Raw genomic sequence first — 17,989 nt, forward strand, 5'->3', positions numbered from 1 at the left:
ACAGTCACCCCTGAAGCATCGTTACCCATCGCTCCACAAAACCGTGGCCCTTGCAGAGCAAGGGGAACCACTACGTCAAGGTTTCAGAGCAAGTGACGTCACCAATTGAAACGCCAATAGCGCGCACCACCGCTAGTAGCTAGCCATTTCACATCGGCTACACTTAGTTTGGCATGGCGGCCAGCGCCAGGAAGAGTCTTGGTGGTTTCATACTACTTCCATTTAATAATGATGGAGGCCACTGTGTTTTTGGGGACCTTCAATGCTGCAGAAATGTTTTGGTACCCTTCCCCAGATCTGTGCCTGGACAAAATTCCTTTGATCTCGTGGCTTGGTTTTTGCTCTGACATGCACTGTCAACAGTGGGACCTTATATAGACAAGTATGTGCCTTTCCAAATTATGTCCAATTTAATTTACCACAGGTGGACTCCAATCAAGTTGTAGAAACATCTGAAGGATGATCAATAGAAACAGTATGCACCGGAGCTCAATTTTGAGTCTCATAGCAAAGGGTCTGAATACTTATGTAAATAAGATATTTCATTTTTTATAAATTAGCAACAATTTCTGAAACCTGGTTTTTACTTTGTCATTATGGAGTATTGAGTGTGTAGATAATTTGTTTCATTTGATCCATTTTAGAATAAGGCTGTAACATAACAGTTTTTTTTTAAATAAAGGGGTCTGAATAATTTCCAAATGCACTGTACATACAGTAATCACAGTACTTTGTCAAAAAGGAAGAATCATTCAAATAGATTTTAATGGGCTATACATTGTCACTGTCTTGTATATTGATATGATGACATTTAAAATTCATTACCAGGAGAGCCACCAGCTAGCTGCAGAGCTCTTCCTCTATCGCCCGCCAGCGGAGAAGGCTGAAGGACATGTCTCAGCTAGTGAAGAAGTAAGCTAGTGCACACGCATGCACGCGCTCACACACACACCTTCGCTCTCTTTCTCTAAAAGGTTTCATGCACCCGAACACAGTTTTTCAAGGCCCTCTCCATCATTCATCAACAGATGCAATAAGGAGAGACTGACAGAGGACGATGTAAAAACCTTGGATGAAATCAAGGAGCACATTAAAGCAAGACCCAACACTTTCTTTGAAACGGAGGCTTTCCTTCCAAAGAAAAATGCGTATGAGTGTCACTACATTAAAAACATTATTTCACAGGTCTTAGAGGGACATTTGAAAGAGTTGTTGGCTGTTTTCCTATTCTGATGATTTATATACAGTACCAGTCAAAAGTTTGTACACACCTACTCATTCATTTTTTAATTTTTTTTTACTGTCTTTCTACATTATAACAAATATGGAATCATGTGGTAACCAAATAGTGTTAAACAAATCTAAATATATTTTGTATTTAAGATTCTTCAAAGTAGCAACCCTTTGCCTTGATGACAGCTTTGCACACTCTTGGCATTCTCTCAACCAGCTTCATGAGGTAGTCACCTGGAATGCATTTCAATTAACAGGTGTGTGTTTTTAAAAGTTAATTTGTGGAATTTCTTTCCTTAATGCGTTTGAGCCAATCAGTTGTGTTGTGACAAGGTAGGGGTGGTATACAGAAGATAGCCCTATTTGGTAAAACTATATTATGTCAGGAACAGCACAAATAAGAAAAGAGAAACAACCGTGCATCAATACTTTCAGACATGAAGGTCAGTCAATTCGGAACATTTCAAGGACTTTGAAAGTTTCTTTATGTGCAGTCGCAAAAGCCATCAAGCGCTATGATGAAACTGGTTTTCATGAGGACCGCCACAGGAATGGAAGACCCAGAGTTCTCTGCTGCAGAGGATACGTTCATTAGAGTTACCAGCCTCAGAAATTGCAGCCCAAATAAATGCTTCAGAGTTCAAGTAATAAACCCATCTCAACATCAACTGTTCAGAGGAGACTGCATGAATCAGGCCTTCATGGTCAAATTGCTGCAAAGAAACCACTACTAAAGGACACCAATAAGAAGATGACACTTGCTCGGGCCAAGAAATACAAGCAATGGACATTACACTGGTGGAAATCGATCCTTTGGTCTGATGAGTCCAAATTGTAGATTTTTGGTTCCAACCGCCGTGTCTGAGACGCAGAGTCGGTGAATGGATGATCTCTGCATGTGTGGTTTCCACTGTGAAGCAGGGAGGAGGAGGTGTGATGTTGTGGGGGTTCTTTGCTGGTGACACTGATTTATTTAGAATTCAAGGCACAGTTAACCAGCATGGCTACCACAGGATTCTGCAGTGACACGCCATCCCATCTGGTTTGCGGGACTATCATTTGTTTTTCAGGACAATGACCCAAAACGCACCTTCAGGTTGTGTAAGGACTATTTGACCAAGAAGGAGAGTGATGGAGTGCTGCATCAGATGACCTGGCCTCCACAATCATCCAACCTCAACCAAATTGAGATGGTTTGGGATGATTTGGACCGCAGAGTGAAGGAAAAGCAGCCAACAACTGGGAACTCCTTCAATCCTGTTGGAAAAGCATTCCAGGTGATATTGGATGAGAGAATACCAAGAGTGTGCAAAGCTGTCATCAAGGCAAAGGGTGGCTACTTTGAAAAATATAAAATATATTTTGATTTGTTTAACTTTTTTGATAACTCATATGGAATCATGTAGTTATTTCATATTTCACTATTATTCTACAATGTAGAAAATAGTCCAAAAAAGAAAACCCTTATATTATTAGGTGTGTCCAAACATTTGACTGGTAATGTATTTCAATGGCTTGTTAAATAAAACAGTTGTCATTCATATCTCACAAACCACAGGCTATATCTCAATCTTGTTCTGGGCAATGTAAGTGTGACTCTCCTGAGAAAACAGTCAAAGAAAGTAGCTTCCACCAAAATGGATTTGTTAACTCTTAGAAATGTTAACATACTGTACACCTTATCTAGCGAATTGTATATTTATATTAAAAACCATAAAGTGATTTGTCGTCCTATTCCAAATGTCTCCATCAGATGGAGGTGATAAATAAGAAATAATAATTCATCTTTCAAGTTGTTTTTGTTCAAAACTTGGCATTTAGATTTATGGAGAAGATGGCAACAGATTGACTTTTCATGATTAGAAAATGTATCTTGCTCATCAGATTTTCCTACAAAGATGAATATGAGAAATTCAAGCTGTGCCTCACGGTTTTACTGCTCCTTTTCTCCTGAATTGATAAACCTTTTTTAATCCTTTTTCGTGGTATCCAATTGGTAGTTAGTCTTGTCCCCTTGCTGCAACTGCTGTACAGACTCAGGAGAGGCGACGGTCGAGAGCCGTGCATCCTCCGAAAAACAACCCCAAAAAAGTCTATATACAGTGTGTGCAAATGAGGTAAGATTAGGGAGGGAAGGCAATAAATAGGCCATAGCGGCGAAATAATTACAATTTAGCAATTAAACACTGGAGTGATAGATGTGCAGAAGATGATTGTGCAAGTAGAGATACTGGGGTGCAAAGGAGCAAAAAAATAAATAACAATATGGGGCTGAGGTAGTTGGGTTGGCTATTTACAGATGGGCTATGTACAGGTGCAATGATCTGTAAGCTGCTCTGATAGCTGATGCTTTCAGTTAGTGAGGGAGATATGTGTCTCCAGCTTCAGTGATTTTTGCTATTTGTTTCTGTCATTGGCAGCAGAGAACTGGAAGGAATGGCGGCCAAAGGAGGAATTGGCTTTGGGGGTGACCAGTGAAATATACCTGCTGGAACGCGTGCTACGGGTGGGAGCTGCTATGGTGACCAGTAAGCTGAGATAAGGCGGGGCTTTACCTAGCAAAGACTTGGAGATGACCTGGAGCCAGTGGGTTTGGTGGTGAATATGAAGCGATGGCCAGCCAACAAGGGCATACAGGTCGCAGTGGTGGGTAGTATATGGGGCTTTGGTGACAAAACGGATGGCACTGTGATAGACTGCATCCAATTTGCTGAGTAGAGTGTTGGAGGCTATTTTGTAAATGACACCGCCAAAGTTAAAGATCGGTAGGATAGTCAGTTTTATGAGGATATGTTTGGCAGCATGAGTGAAGGATGCTTTGATGCGAAATAGGAAGCCGATTCTAGATTAAATTTTGGAGTAGAGATGCTTAATGTGAGTCTGGAAGGAGAGTTCACAGTCTAACCAGACACCTAGAATATGTGGACAACTACAAATACCTAGTCAGAACCGTCCAGAGTAGTGATGCTGGACGGGTGGGCAGCGGTCGGTTGAAGAGCATGCATTTAGTTTTACTTGCATTTAAGAGCAGTTGGAGGCCATGGAAGGAGTGTTGTATGGCATTGAAGCTCGTCTGGAGGTTAGTTAACACAGTGTCCAAAGAAGGGCCAGAAGAATACAGAATTGTGTCGTCTGCGTATAGGTGGATAAGAGAATCCCCAGCAGCAATAGCAACATCATTGATGTATACAGAGAAAAGAGTCAGCCCGAAAATTTAACCCTGTGGCACCACCATAGACTGCCAGGCGTCCGGACAACAGGTCCTCCGATTTGACACACTTGAACTCTGTCTTAGAAGGAGTTGGTGAACCAGGCAAGGTAGTCATTTGAGAAACCAAGGCTGTTGAGTCTGCCGATAAGAATGCAGTGATTGACAGAGTCGAAAGCCTTGGCCAGGTCGATGAATGAACCTTTTACTGCAGTGGGCTAAATCAGGGTCACACAGAGTTTCTTGGTAGTCTTAAACAAATCTACTTTGAAACAAATGTGTACACCTCACACACATGGTTATGGGCTTAAAGAAAGATGACAGAAATATAATTGAAATGTATTCAATTTTAAGTTTGCATTCCAACTTGACACTTGATATACATCACAGAAGACCTCACAAAACCATTTGACATAAACACCGGATTTTCAGTTAATTTAATTTAAATATTGTTTATTAATTATGAAATATAATAGCATTCCACCCATGAGGCCACAAGAGGACTATTTGGTCATTTGACTGTAGGAAAGGGCTATTATAACTATTCGCTATTCACGACACACAAAGTCACTTAACCTACATACACATCAAAATCAGCAGGATATAAAGTAATAAAATCACATATTAAATAAGTAAATATATAAAGGTGCACTAAACATAAGGGCAGACTAACCATGGAGAACACTAAACATGATGACAGACTAACCAGGGAAGTGAACTAGACAGAGGATGAAAGCTAAGACAACAGGGAATCTGGGTAAGTCTGTGTGGATTTGAATATTTGTATGGATTTTGAGGTTCCGACATGGAGAGGGAGGGAGTTCCAGAGTTAGGGAGCTGCAGTTCTAAAAAGTCTGGTCTTCCATGGATCAGAGCTTGGTGTTAGAGATGGTGAGGAAGCCAGTGTCGAAGAGCATAGTGAACAGGTGGGAGTGTAGGGATGCTGCAGGAGGTCAGTAAGATATGTGGGCTCCAGTCCATTGAGTGCTTTGCAGGTGACCATGAGCAATTTGAAGATGAGCCTGTATTGAACTGTGAAGTTAAAAGGTTTACCGTATACAATATAGTACACTGTATTCAACAGTCATTATCAGATGTCTGGTAGGCCTGATGGATACCTGTACCAGAGTTTCAGGAACCAATTCCTCGCCTTTTCTTTATATCAAAGTAAGCTTTCAAAACAAGTCTTAAAACACAAGGAATACATTAGCGTTACAATTACAGCAAGTAATTGTCGAGTTTGTGCGTGCGTGTGTATTTTCTGGCAACACAGACATAGTTCACTGTATGCAGTACTACTATCAGAGCGGCTGTCTGTACAGACTAAGAACCCTGGGAGAAAGACACAATCTACCGGACTGTGGGTGAGACAGTCTAATAATGACGCGCCTTGTTATAGTTACATAGAGATATATTTGAGATACATTTGGTTACATCTACTCTGTGCCCATCTATCCTTCAGAAGGATTTCAGTCCTGGATGTGGCGAGGGCTGACATTTCTTCTGCCCTTCCTGTTTTTTGGTCATGTGAGTATGGGATCTGGCTGTGGGATTCCACTGGCTGTGAGATTAGTTGAGCTGGAGTTAGTTTGCTTTGTCACGTATATAAAAGTGAGTCACACTGAGGCTACTTTGTTGTTGCACAGGGATTGCATAATAAATCACACACGCAGTGTCTTTGGGAAAGTATTCAGACCCCTTGACTTTTTTCACATTTTATGTTACATCCTTATTTTAAAATGGATTCAATAATCTACACATTAAACCCTATAATGACAAAGCGAAAACAAGTTTTAGAAATTTTATTAAATCTATTTAAAAAAATACCTTATTTACAGTATTCAGACCCTTTGTTATGAGACTTGAAATTGAGCTCAGGTGCATCCCGTTTCCATTGATCATCCTTCAGATGTTTCTACAACTTGATTGGAGTCCACCTGTGGTCAATTCAATTGATTGGACATGATTTGGAAAGGCGCACACCTGTCATATAAAAAATAAAATAATAATTTCAATTATCAGAAATCTCCATGCATACAAGGTCCCAGAGTTGACAATGCATGTCAGAGCAAAAACCAAGCCATGAGGTCGAAGGAATTGTCCATAGAGCTCGGAGACAGGATTGTGTCATGGCATAGATCTGGGGAATGGTACCAAAAAATGTCTGCAGCATTGAAGGTCCCCAAGAACCACCAAGACTCTCCCTAGAGCTGGCCCCCCGGCCAAACTGAGCAATCGGGGGAGAAGGGGCTTGGTCAGGGAGGTGACTGAGAACTCGATGGTCTCTCTGACAGAGCTCTAGAGTTCCCTTGTGGAGATGGGAGAACCTTCCAGAAGGACAACCATCTCTGCAGTACTCCACTAATAAGGCCTTTATGGTAGAGTGACCAGACGGAAGCAACTTCTCAGTAAAAGTCTCAGTAAAAGACCTTGGAGTTTGTGGAAAGTCACCGAAAGACTCTCAGACCATGAGAAACAAGATTCTCTGGTCTGATGAAACCAAGATTGAACTATTTGGCCTGAATGACCTGAAAATAGCTGTGCAGCGACACTCCCCATCCAATCTGACAGTGCTTGAGAGGATCTGCAGAGAAGAATGGGAGAAACTCCCCAAATACAGGTGTGCCAAGCTTGTAGCGTTATACCCAAGATAACTGAAGTCTGTAATCGCTGCCAAAACTGCTTCAAAAAAGTACTGAGTAAAGGGTCTGAATACTTATGTAAATGTGATCTTTTATTATTTTTTGTAAATGAGCAAAAATGTCTGAAATCCAGTTTTTGCTTTGTCATAATGGGGTATTGTGTAGATTGAGGGGAAAAATTGTAATGAATTTTAGAATAAGGCTGTAACCTACCAAATATGTGGAAAAAGTCAAGGTGTCTGAATAGTTTCCGAAGGCACTATATATGTATGATGGGATGTATAGACACTATGGATAGTATATGAAAAGAAAAGGTGTGTACAGCAGTAGTTATATAAGATGAGCCTTGACTAGAAAACAGTATATACATTTGAAGGGGGTAAGTATGTAAACAATATTAAAGTGACCAGTGTTCACCCCCCACATGTTACAAACACTTTTGGCAGTGATTACAGCTGTGACTCTTTTGGGGTAAGTCTCTAAGAGCTTTGCACACATGGATTGTACAATATTTGCCCATTATTCCTTAAATTCTTCAAGCTCTGTCAAGTAGGTTGTTGATCATTGCCAGAAAGTCATTACCAAGTCTTGCCATAGATTATCAAGCCAATATTTAAGTCACAACCAACTAGGCCACTCAAGAACATTCAATGTTGTCTTGATAAGCAACTCCAGTGTAGATTTGGCCTCGTGTTTTAGGTTATTGTCCTGATGAAAAGTGATAATTCATCTCAGTGTCTGTTAGAGGAAAACCTGCTTCAGTCTTCTTTCTAAGATTTTGTCTGTGCTTAGAAGTATTCTGTTTATTTGTCTAAAAACTCTAGTCCTTGCCAATGACAAGCATACCCATAACATGATGCAGCCACCACCATGCTTGAAAATATGAAGTGGTAAGTACTCAGCAATGTGTTGTGTTGGACTTGCCACAAACAACACTTTGTATTCAGGACATAAAGTAAATTTCTTTGCCATATTTTTTGCAGTATTACTTCAGTGCCTTGTTGCATACAGGATGAACATTGTGGATTATTTGTATTATATACAGGCTTCCTACTTTTTACTCTGTCATTTAGGTTAGTACACAATACTAACTACAATGTTGTTGATCCATCCTCTGTTTTCTCATATCACAACCATTAAACTCTAACTGTTTTAAAAAATCATGGTGAAATTATTGAGCAGTTTCCTTCCTGTCCAGCAACTGAGTTAGGAAGGACGCCTGTATCTTTGTAGTGAATGGGTGTATTGGTACACCTTCCAAAGCCTAATTAATAACTTCACCATGCTCAAAAGGATATTCAGCATCGGTTATTTAAAAAAATAAAAAAAAACATCTACCAATTGGTGCCCTTCTTTGCGAGGCATTGAAAAACCTCCCTGGTCTTTGTGATTGAATATGTGCTTGACCTTCACTGCTCGATTGAGAGACCTTACAGGTAACTGTGTGTGGGGTACAGAGATAGGTTAGTCATAAATAAATAATCTAAACCACTATTATTGAACACAGAATAAGTCCATGCAGCTTATGTGATTTGTTAAGCACATTTTTACTCCTGAACGTATTTAGGCTTGCCAAAATGCGGTATTGTGTGTAGGCCAGTGACACAAAATCTTAATTTGATCCATTTAAATTCAGGCTGTAAGACAACAAAATTATGAAAAAGTCAAGGGGTGTGAATACTTTCTGGAGGCACTGTAAATCTTCAGTTATATTCTATGCTTTGTCAAACTTGAAACAATAATTTCAAATCATTTATCTGTGCCTGTTTGAGGTTACCTGGCTTAATAAACCAATAAAGTCCCAAAACTGCAAACCCTGCCCATCTGGCACTCCAGGCAGACTCAAACAAGTGCTCAAATTATTTGAACCCAGTTCTGCCCTAAACATTTGATTGACCTGGCATTTGGGATTTTGTGTGTGTGCATGTGTTTTGTATTACTTAATTGTTTTGTGTGTAAAGTTGGTAATTGATGTTTTGTGTGGCAGTTTTGGCAACTCTACAACGGACTCTCTCTGTTCAGGATGCATCGGCTCCAAGACTGTAAAGCAGAGGTTCTTTAACAGAATTAGAAATTCAATGTTTTCCTAGGACCCAAGCTTAGGAAAATATGCAACTATACACAAATATTGGTACATTTCGTTGCCCTTATGCCTAAAAAAAATGCAATATAGACAAAAACAAATAACAATGAAATACCCATAAATATATTTGTTTATTTTCCCCCATTAACAACACTCTTACATACCTGTCTAGGTTGGAACTGCTTTTAAAATACAATTCTGAACTGGAATAAAACGGATTGATCACATCACACAGATGTATAATAGAACAGACACAGGTTTTTTGATTGTGCAACCTTAAGTAACAGTACAGATAACAAATTCTGGCCTACTGTACATCTTACTGTATAAGTTATTGTTGATAGAAAGTCTAGGTTGGAACTGTTGCTCTTAAAATACATGTGTTTTATTCTGAACTGGAATAAACTGATTGATCACATCACACAGATGTAGACCAGAAAACACACACATACACACAGTCCTAATGAGAGGTCTGTGGCTGGTTGAAGTTTTCAGCAAGCATGTCTATTCTGGGCTCAGTTTTTGACAGTGCAACACTGAGGTCATGCTCAGCATTGACACTGTTTCTGTACTTGAGAACCCTGACTTGCATAGGTATGTAGTGCCAAACTGGATCAGAACATCTAGTGCTTTCTCAGTCAGGCAGGAGACCGCTTCCTGCTGCAGATAAGCAACCCAGAACTGTGTGAGTGTTTGTCTCAAAAAGCATCTTGCTTCAATCAGTTTATTCGAGTTCAGAATTAAAATGATTACTTGTGACAGTTCCAACCTAGACTACCTACCTACATACCTGTTATGGGATAATAATGACTAAATGATGTACACATTTAACGTAGAACTATAACTAAACAGAATACTACTCTGTCACTGTATGAATGTATGAATCTTATTATAATCATAACACTGAATATAATGTGTGTAATTTTAGTCAAGAATTAGAACAAGGACTTTCTGTTCCTTGTTAGAAACTAATGGAGCTATCGTCAGACCGACTAGAATACTGTGTTCCTTACAGGACATTCTGTCCCTACCCAGGGAGGTGTGAGACCTTGGGCTTGTAGTAGATTGTTTAACAGGTGGCAGACAATGTGAGAAGGCTTGTGAACTATATTGCCATTGTATCTGAGAGGAGGAGGGACATTTTTTACGAAATGTGAGGTATATAAACCAATGTACATGGTATTATGACCAGAGCTCTCGAGAAAAAACACTATTGGCAAATTTTCGTGGCTGGTCTCTGTCCATTTTATGCAAATAAGAACCTTACAAATTCTTAGAAATGGACAGAGTGTTTTAATTGAATTGGTTAATGAACACATAAGAACTAAATTCATCTAACACTACCTAGTTAAGTTGCCTAACATTATCCCCCTTTCAACATTGTTTTTAAGTGTTTAATCACGATTGCGGCTGACAGACATGATAGCTAGGCTACATTGATCGATTGATGGACCATGTCTATTTCAAATCAAATCAAATCTATTTGTCACATACACATGGTTAGCAGATGTTAATGCGAGTGTAGCGAAATGCTTGTGCTTCTAGTTCCGACAATGCAGTAATACCCAACAAGTAATCTAACTAATAATTCCAAAACTACTGTCTTATGCACAGTGTAAGGGGATAAGAATATGTACATAGAGATATATGAATGAGTGATGGTACAGAGCAGCATAGGCAAGATACAGTAGATGGTATCGAGTACAGTATATACATATGAGATGAGTATGTAAACAAAGTGGCTAGTGATACATGTAATTACATAAGGATGCAGTAGATGATATAGAGTACAGTATATACGTATACATATGAGATGAATAATGTAGGGTATGTAAACATTATTAGGTAGCATTGTTTAAAGTGGCTAGTGATATATTTTACATCATTTCCCATCAATTCCCATTATTAAAGTGGCTGGAGTTGAGTCAGTGTGTTGGCAGCGGCCACTCAGTGTTAGTGGTTGCTGTTTAACAGTCTGATGGCCTTGAGATAGAAGCTGTTTTTCAGTCTCTCGGTCCCAGCTTTGATGCACCTGTACTGACCTCGCCTTCTGGATGATAGCGGGGTGAACAGGCAGTGGCTCGGGTGGTTGTTGTCCTTGATGATCTTTATGGCCTTCCTGTAACATCGGGTGGTGTAGGTGTCCTGGAGGGCAGGTAGTTTGCCCCCGGTGATGCGTTGTGCAGACCTCACTACCCTCTGGAGAGCCTTACGGTTGTGGGCAGAGCAGTTGCCGTACCAGGCGGTGATACAGCCCGCCAGGATGCTCTTGATTGTGCATCTGTAGAAGTTTGTGAGTGCTTTTGGTGACAAGCCGAATTTCTTCAGCCTTTTGAGGTTGAAGAGGCGCTGCTGCGCCTTCTTCACGATGCTGTCTGTGTGAGTGGACCAATTCAGTTTGTCTGTGATGTGTATGCCGAGGAACTTAAAACTTACTACCCTCTCCACTACTGTTCCATCGATGTGGATAGGGGGGTGTTCCCTCTGCTGTTTCCTGAAGTCCACAATCATCTCCTTAGTTTTGTTGACGTTGAGTGTGAGGTTATTTTCCTGACACCACACTCCGAGGGCCCTCACCTATTTGACTGACCACATCAAATTGGCTAGCTAGCTAATAACAGATCATGTCAATATGGTTAGTTTGCTAACTTTCAAGGGATAAACTAGATGGCTATATCCACTTTTACTTGAGTAAAAGTAAAGATATCTTAATAGAAAATGACTCGGGTGATAGTCACCCAGTAAAATACTACTTGAGTAAAAGTGTTTGGTTTAAATATACTTAGGTGTCAAAAGTTAGAGTATAAGTCATTTCAAATTCCTTATATTAAGCAAACCAGACGACACCATTTTATTTTTTATTTATAGAGAGCCAGGGGCACTCCAACACCTGGACATCTTTACAAATGAAGCATTTGTGTTCAGTCCACCAGATCAGAGGTAGTATAGATGACCAGGAATTTTCTCTTGATAAGTGTGTGAATTTGACCATTTTCCTTTCCTGCTATGCATTCAAAATATAACGAGTACTTTTTGGGTGTCAGGGAAAATGTAAGGAGTAAAAAGTACATTATTTTCATTTGGAATGTAGTGAAGTTAAAGTTGGTCAAAAATATAAATAGTAAAGTAAAAGAACAGATACCTAAAAAACTACTGAATTAGTACTTTAAAGTATTTTTACTTAAGTACTTTACAACACTGTGTTCAGGTCTGTGCTATACTACTATCTGTCCTTGGTACTATCACCAAACAAAATACACACTAATCTTTCAGTATGCGAGGATACCTTCAATATGACTGAAGGTAACTTGTTTCAGAGATGTGAAGACACTGTACTATTCGGTGGATACATAACCTTGACCCCTGGCCCACTGCACTGTGATCTGTGATTTTTATTACTGTTACAAAGTCATTGGGTAACGTCTTTATGGACTAGTCCATTTCTTAAAATGCAAAGTGAGATACTAAGAAAATCGTTTGGAATAAGTTAGACAATCATTGAATTGTTAGACAGAGAGAATAGGTCATTCTTAAAATTTTTCTGTACAAGTGATCTGACCTTGTCTACAGAGCCTGTCGTGACGTGTATGTCCACTCTTTGAGTAGGAAATACTACACCCCTTGAGTAAACTGGTTTGGTTTAGTCCCTCAGAGTCACAGCATTGCGTGAAGTTTCTGCATTGTGTTGTGCTTTTTCTTGATTGTGAAGACTGGACGGTAAGTAGCTAACTGAAAGTCTAGCTATGTTGAAATGTTTAATATCCTGAAGTGCCGTTTCTCTGGCAACACTGTCAATGTCATGAGAATGGATTGTAATAAAGCTCATTTCATTCAAACTTAGCTAGCTCGACGACAAGGCTTGCTACATAACCTAGCCAACTGTCAAGGAATTTTTCTTTATTTTCTTTAACTGGGCAAGTCAGTTAAGAACAAATTCTTATTTTCAATAACGGCCTAGGAACAGTGGGTTAACAGATCGACAGATTTGTACCTTGTCAGCTCGGGGATTTGAAATTGCAACGCTCTAACAACCACTAGGCTACCGTGCCGCCCCGGCTGTAAAAACTTTTCAGCAAGTAAAGCAAACGTTAGCTTCTAGCTAAATGTTAATTTCTAGTCTGCTATTTAGTTTAAGCAAGTTGACTTACCGATATACCAAACCCTGTTTTTAATTAACAGCTTTGCCACTTTCTTTGGAGAGTCAGCTAACTTAGTAGTTGTATGATTTGATTGCTAATGTCGTGGTCAAGCTCCATTCCATGTTATATTGGTCGTTATCAATAAAACTGCGTGCCGTTTAAGGCATTGTTAACAGTATTTGGTTGTAATATCATCACTTGAAGAGCATAGTCAGAACGAGAAATGTCCGATTATACAGCAAGTAACTGGATGCTTTTCATGATCAGTAAACATCAATTGATCACAATTTCAGATACTTGAGGATAGCCTGACGATATCTATCAATATTGGCCACCATAAATTTGATATGAGTGATATAAAATAAAAGTTAACTATACCTGTTGAGGTGGTTTAGGTTCATTTCCAACCCTTTGTGCGCTCTGCCTGTCAAGCAGCAGAAGGGCGCATTTGGCGATGTACATTTCCTATGAACGTTACTTGATGTTTACTTTGGAAGCTACCGGTAGAAACGTTGTACAGTTGGCTAAACATAGTGATAAGTAGACCTAATGTACTTTTTTTTATCCAACCAACGTAGGCCTGCCTACCTAGTTAAGTTGCCTGACATTATCCCCCTTACAACATGTTTAAGTGTTTAATTACGATTGCGGCTGACAGACATGATAGCTAGGCTACATTGATTGATGGACCACGTATATTCGACTGACCACATTAAATTGGCTAGCTAGCTAATAACAGATCACGTCAATAGGGCTAGTTAGATGGCTATATCCAAATATTGTTTGATTTGCTTGTCATCTATAGTGGTGATGACAGAAGTCTGACTGACCACTTTACTTGGATGAGGATTTGCCGTTCGTTAACAAGCTTTTAAAAAAAAAGCCTAATCTCTGATGAAGCAAGCTAAATGACATACGTTGTTTGCATAGCTAGTTTACATGCCAAATGGTTAGGCTACCCTCACGTATCTGAAATTACTTGATCAATTGATGTTGACTGATCATGAACATCAGTTACTGGCTGTATAACTCTGATGGAACGACATTTGGAATAATCGGAAATGTGTACTTCTGACTATGCTCTTCAAGAAGTCATGATATTAAAACCAAATAGTTATAACATTTAACAATCCCTTGAAAACAGCACAAAGTTGTAAATGGTTTTAGCGGGGCAAGGGGTCTCCTTGCCTCAGCAGCCAAGCTACGATTTTTTCCCAAGCTATTATTTAAAACATGTTTATCTCTGGGCATTGCTTGACTGAATGTAGCCCTTGGTCATTACTCTGCTCCATTACATTACATTACACAAGTTATTGGATGAAGGCGTCTTTTCTGAACAGGGATGTTTTGTTAAGAATCCCGACGCTCTGTTTGAACATTGAGACATATCGCTTGAGGTAAGGTTTTGGAAGCATAAGGACCTTCCTTATCTTTCATACCAGCAAGAAATATATATTTTTAGCTAGGTTTAATTGATAGACCTTTTATAGGGTTAGGGTTGGTGTTCCCACACGGCCATATCTCCATGTTACAGCGCGTGTTTACGGAAGATAAAAGACCGTGCTAATTAGCTATCTAGCATGCTCTGAATACCTGTGTGTAACTGAAGAAGTCCGCCAGAAACGTGTTGTCGTTGAAAAATACTGTCACTGTAACTGTGATTAAAGCCGGTTAAACCAGTGTATATTTTGCATTTGCGAAATTGTTTTGGTGTGATATGAAAGTAAAGGGCTTTATGTTTCTAGAACCGAATCGCAATTTGAGCATCGATTCACGTTTAGACGGAGTATTTGCCTGTCAGAGCCAGTCTACCTCTGAAAATAAAATACAGTCCTTGGACCTTAGGGAGTAATGGTAAGCTCCGTTAGAGTAGTTATTGGGCTAAACTGAACTTATATCCAGTCTCTTGTTATTAGTGTAATAATACATTGAGGCATTGTTTTATTAGGTATATTGTTTGATGGCTGTTTTAATTTGTCTATTTTGTCCAAAGTTAATAAATGAGCGATATGGTATCATGAACCTCGAGATAAGGAAAGAGGCATGATATGAACTCGTGTGACCTGTTGCACTCTGGCAGACGTGGACATTACATGTGAATTGCTAAACATTAATCAGCATAGGCTGTCAACAACAATAACCTTGCTCTTACAATTTAGCATTTATTCTTCATCTTTCATTATAAAGTTAGAAATCTCGACAGACCATTAGCCCAGAGCCATGTTTAAAATTATTATTATTACGGTATAGGGGACGCTTGCGTCCCACTTGGCCAAAAGCCAGGGAAAATGCAGCTCGGCAAATTCAAATAAAATGATATAAAAATCAAGCTTTCATTAAATCACATGTAAGATACTAAATTAAAGCTACACTCGTTGTGAATCCAGCCAACATGTCAGATTTAAAAAGGCTTTTCAGCGAAAGCATAAGAAGCTAGTATCTGATGATAGCACAACAGTAAACATGGAGGGAAGCATATTTCAACCCTGCAGGTGCTACACAAAACGTTGACGACCTTCTTTTGTTGGGACTCCAATATGTCCCATAAACATCACAATTGGTCCTTTTGTTCGATTAATTCCATCCATATATATCCAAAATGTCCATTTATTTGGCGCGTTTGATCCAGAAAAAAAACAGCTTCCAAATTGCGCAACGTCACCACAAAATATTTCAAAAGTTGCCTGTAAACTTTGCAAACTAATTTTGTAATACAACTTTAGGTATTTTTACACCTTAATAATCGATCAAATTGAAGACGGGTCTATCTGTGTTAAATACAGGAAGACAACAAACCAAGCTACTTTTCAAGTCTTGCGCAACACTCAACAGTGTTACGCAGTTCCTAGATGGCCATACTTCTTCATTGCACAAAGGAATAACCTCAACCAAATTCCAAAGACTGGTGACATCCAGTGGAAGCGGTAGGAACTGACAACAAGTTCCTAAGAAATATCGTTTCCCAATGAGAACTCAATGAACAGACAGAACGGTTAGTCCCCGGGGTTTTGCCTGCTACTTAAGTTCTGTTATACTCCCAGACATGATTCATACAGTTTTAGAAACTTCAGAGTGTTTTCTATCCAAATCTACTAATACTATGCATATCTTATATTCTTGGCATGAGTAGCAGGAAGTTGAAATTGGGCATGCTATTTATCCAAAAGTGAAAATGCTGCCCCCTATAACTTAAGAACTTTGTACACTTTATACAAACTAAATTCAGGAAAAAAAATAAACGTCCTCTTTATTTTCAGCAAACTTAACATGTGTAAATATTTGTATAAACATAAGATTCAACAATTGAGACATACACTAAACAAGTTCCACAGACATGTGACTAACAAATAGAATAATAATGTGTCCCTGAACAAGGGGGGGGTGTCAAAATCAAAAGTAACAGTCAGTATCTGGTGTGGCCACCAGCTGCATTAAGTACTGCAGTGCATCTCCTCCTCATGGACTTCACCAGATTGGCCAGTTCTTGCTGTGAGATGTTACCCCACTCTTCCACCAAGACACCTGCAAGTTCCCGGACATTTCTGAGGGGAATGGCCCTAGCCCTCACCCTCTGATCCTAGCCCTCACCCTCTGGTTCCAGACATGCTCAATGGGATTGAGATCCGGGCTCTTCGCTGGCCATGGCAGAACACTGACATTCCTGTCCTGCAGGAAATCACGCACAGAACGAGCAGTATGGCTGGTGGCATTGTCATGTCAGGATGAGCCTGCAGGAAGGATACCACATGAGGGAGGAGGATATCTTCCCTGTAACGCACACCGTTGAAATTGCCTGCAATGACAACAAGCTCTGTCCGATGATGCTGTGAGACACCGCCCCAGACCATGACTGACCCTCCACCTCCAAATCGATCCCGCTCCAGAGTACAGGCCTCGGTGTAACGCTCATTCCCTTGACGATAAACGCGAATCCGACCATCACCCCTGGTGAGACAAAACCGCGACTCGTCAGTGAAGAGCACTTTTTGCTAGTCCTGTCTGGTCCAGCGACGGTGGGTTTGTGCCCATAGGTGACGTTGTTGCCGGTGATGTCTGGTGAGAACCTGCCTTACAACGGGCCTACAAGCCCTCAGTCCAGCCCCTCTCAGCCTATTGCAGACAGTCTGAGCACTGATGGAGGGATTGTGCGTTCCTGGTGTAACTCGGGCAGTTGTTGTTGCCATCCTGTACCTGTCCCGCAGGTGTGAGGTTCGGATGTACCGATCCTGTTCAGGTGTTGTTACACGTGGTCCGCCACTGTGAGGACGATCAGCTGCCCATCCTGTCTCCCTGTAGTGCTGTCTTAGGTTTCTCACAGTACGGACATTGCAATTTATTGCCCTGGCCACATCTGTAGTCCTCATGCCTCCTTGCAGCATGCCTAAGGCACATTCTTTCTTTTGCTGTTTTTCAGAGTCAGTAGTGTCCTAAGTTTTCATAACTGCAACCTTAATTGCCTACCATCTGTAAACTGTTTGTCTTAACGACCGTTCCACATGTGCATGTTCATTAATTGTTTATGGTTTATTGAACAAGCATGGGAAACTGTTTAAATTCTTTACAATGAAGATCTGTGAAGTTATTTGGATTTTTACGAACTCTCTTTGGAAGACAGGGTCCTGAAAAAGGGATGTTTCTTTTTTTTGCTTCGTTTAGAATGCAAATGTTTTATTATGGATTTTTG

At 40.0% G+C, this 17,989-nt stretch overlaps 1 protein-coding gene across 3 annotated transcripts in view; it reads left to right on the forward strand.

The window, feature by feature from the left end:
- Positions 1 to 12,736: 12,736 nt before the first annotated feature.
- The window catches only part of LOC112265042 (NADPH--cytochrome P450 reductase), a 44,234-nt gene continuing 38,981 nt past the window's right edge, over positions 12,737 to 17,989 (forward strand). Inside the window, exon 1 of one of the 3 annotated variants that reach the window (XM_024442040.2) lies at positions 12,737 to 12,883. Coding sequence is in view for 1 of the 3 variants with exons in the window: in XM_042295802.1 (XP_042151736.1) it covers positions 16,282 to 16,297 (16 nt within the window). In the remaining 2 variants the exon portion in view is untranslated. Of the gene's footprint in view, positions 12,884 to 15,135; positions 15,160 to 16,266; positions 16,298 to 17,989 lie in introns of those variants that run through there. The other 2 variants (XM_024442043.2, XM_042295802.1) reach the window with 2 other exon arrangements.

This window comes from Oncorhynchus tshawytscha, linkage group LG13 (assembly GCF_018296145.1).
Source record: "Oncorhynchus tshawytscha isolate Ot180627B linkage group LG13, Otsh_v2.0, whole genome shotgun sequence".
In the NCBI taxonomy this organism is placed as follows: domain Eukaryota; kingdom Metazoa; phylum Chordata; class Actinopteri; order Salmoniformes; family Salmonidae; genus Oncorhynchus; species Oncorhynchus tshawytscha.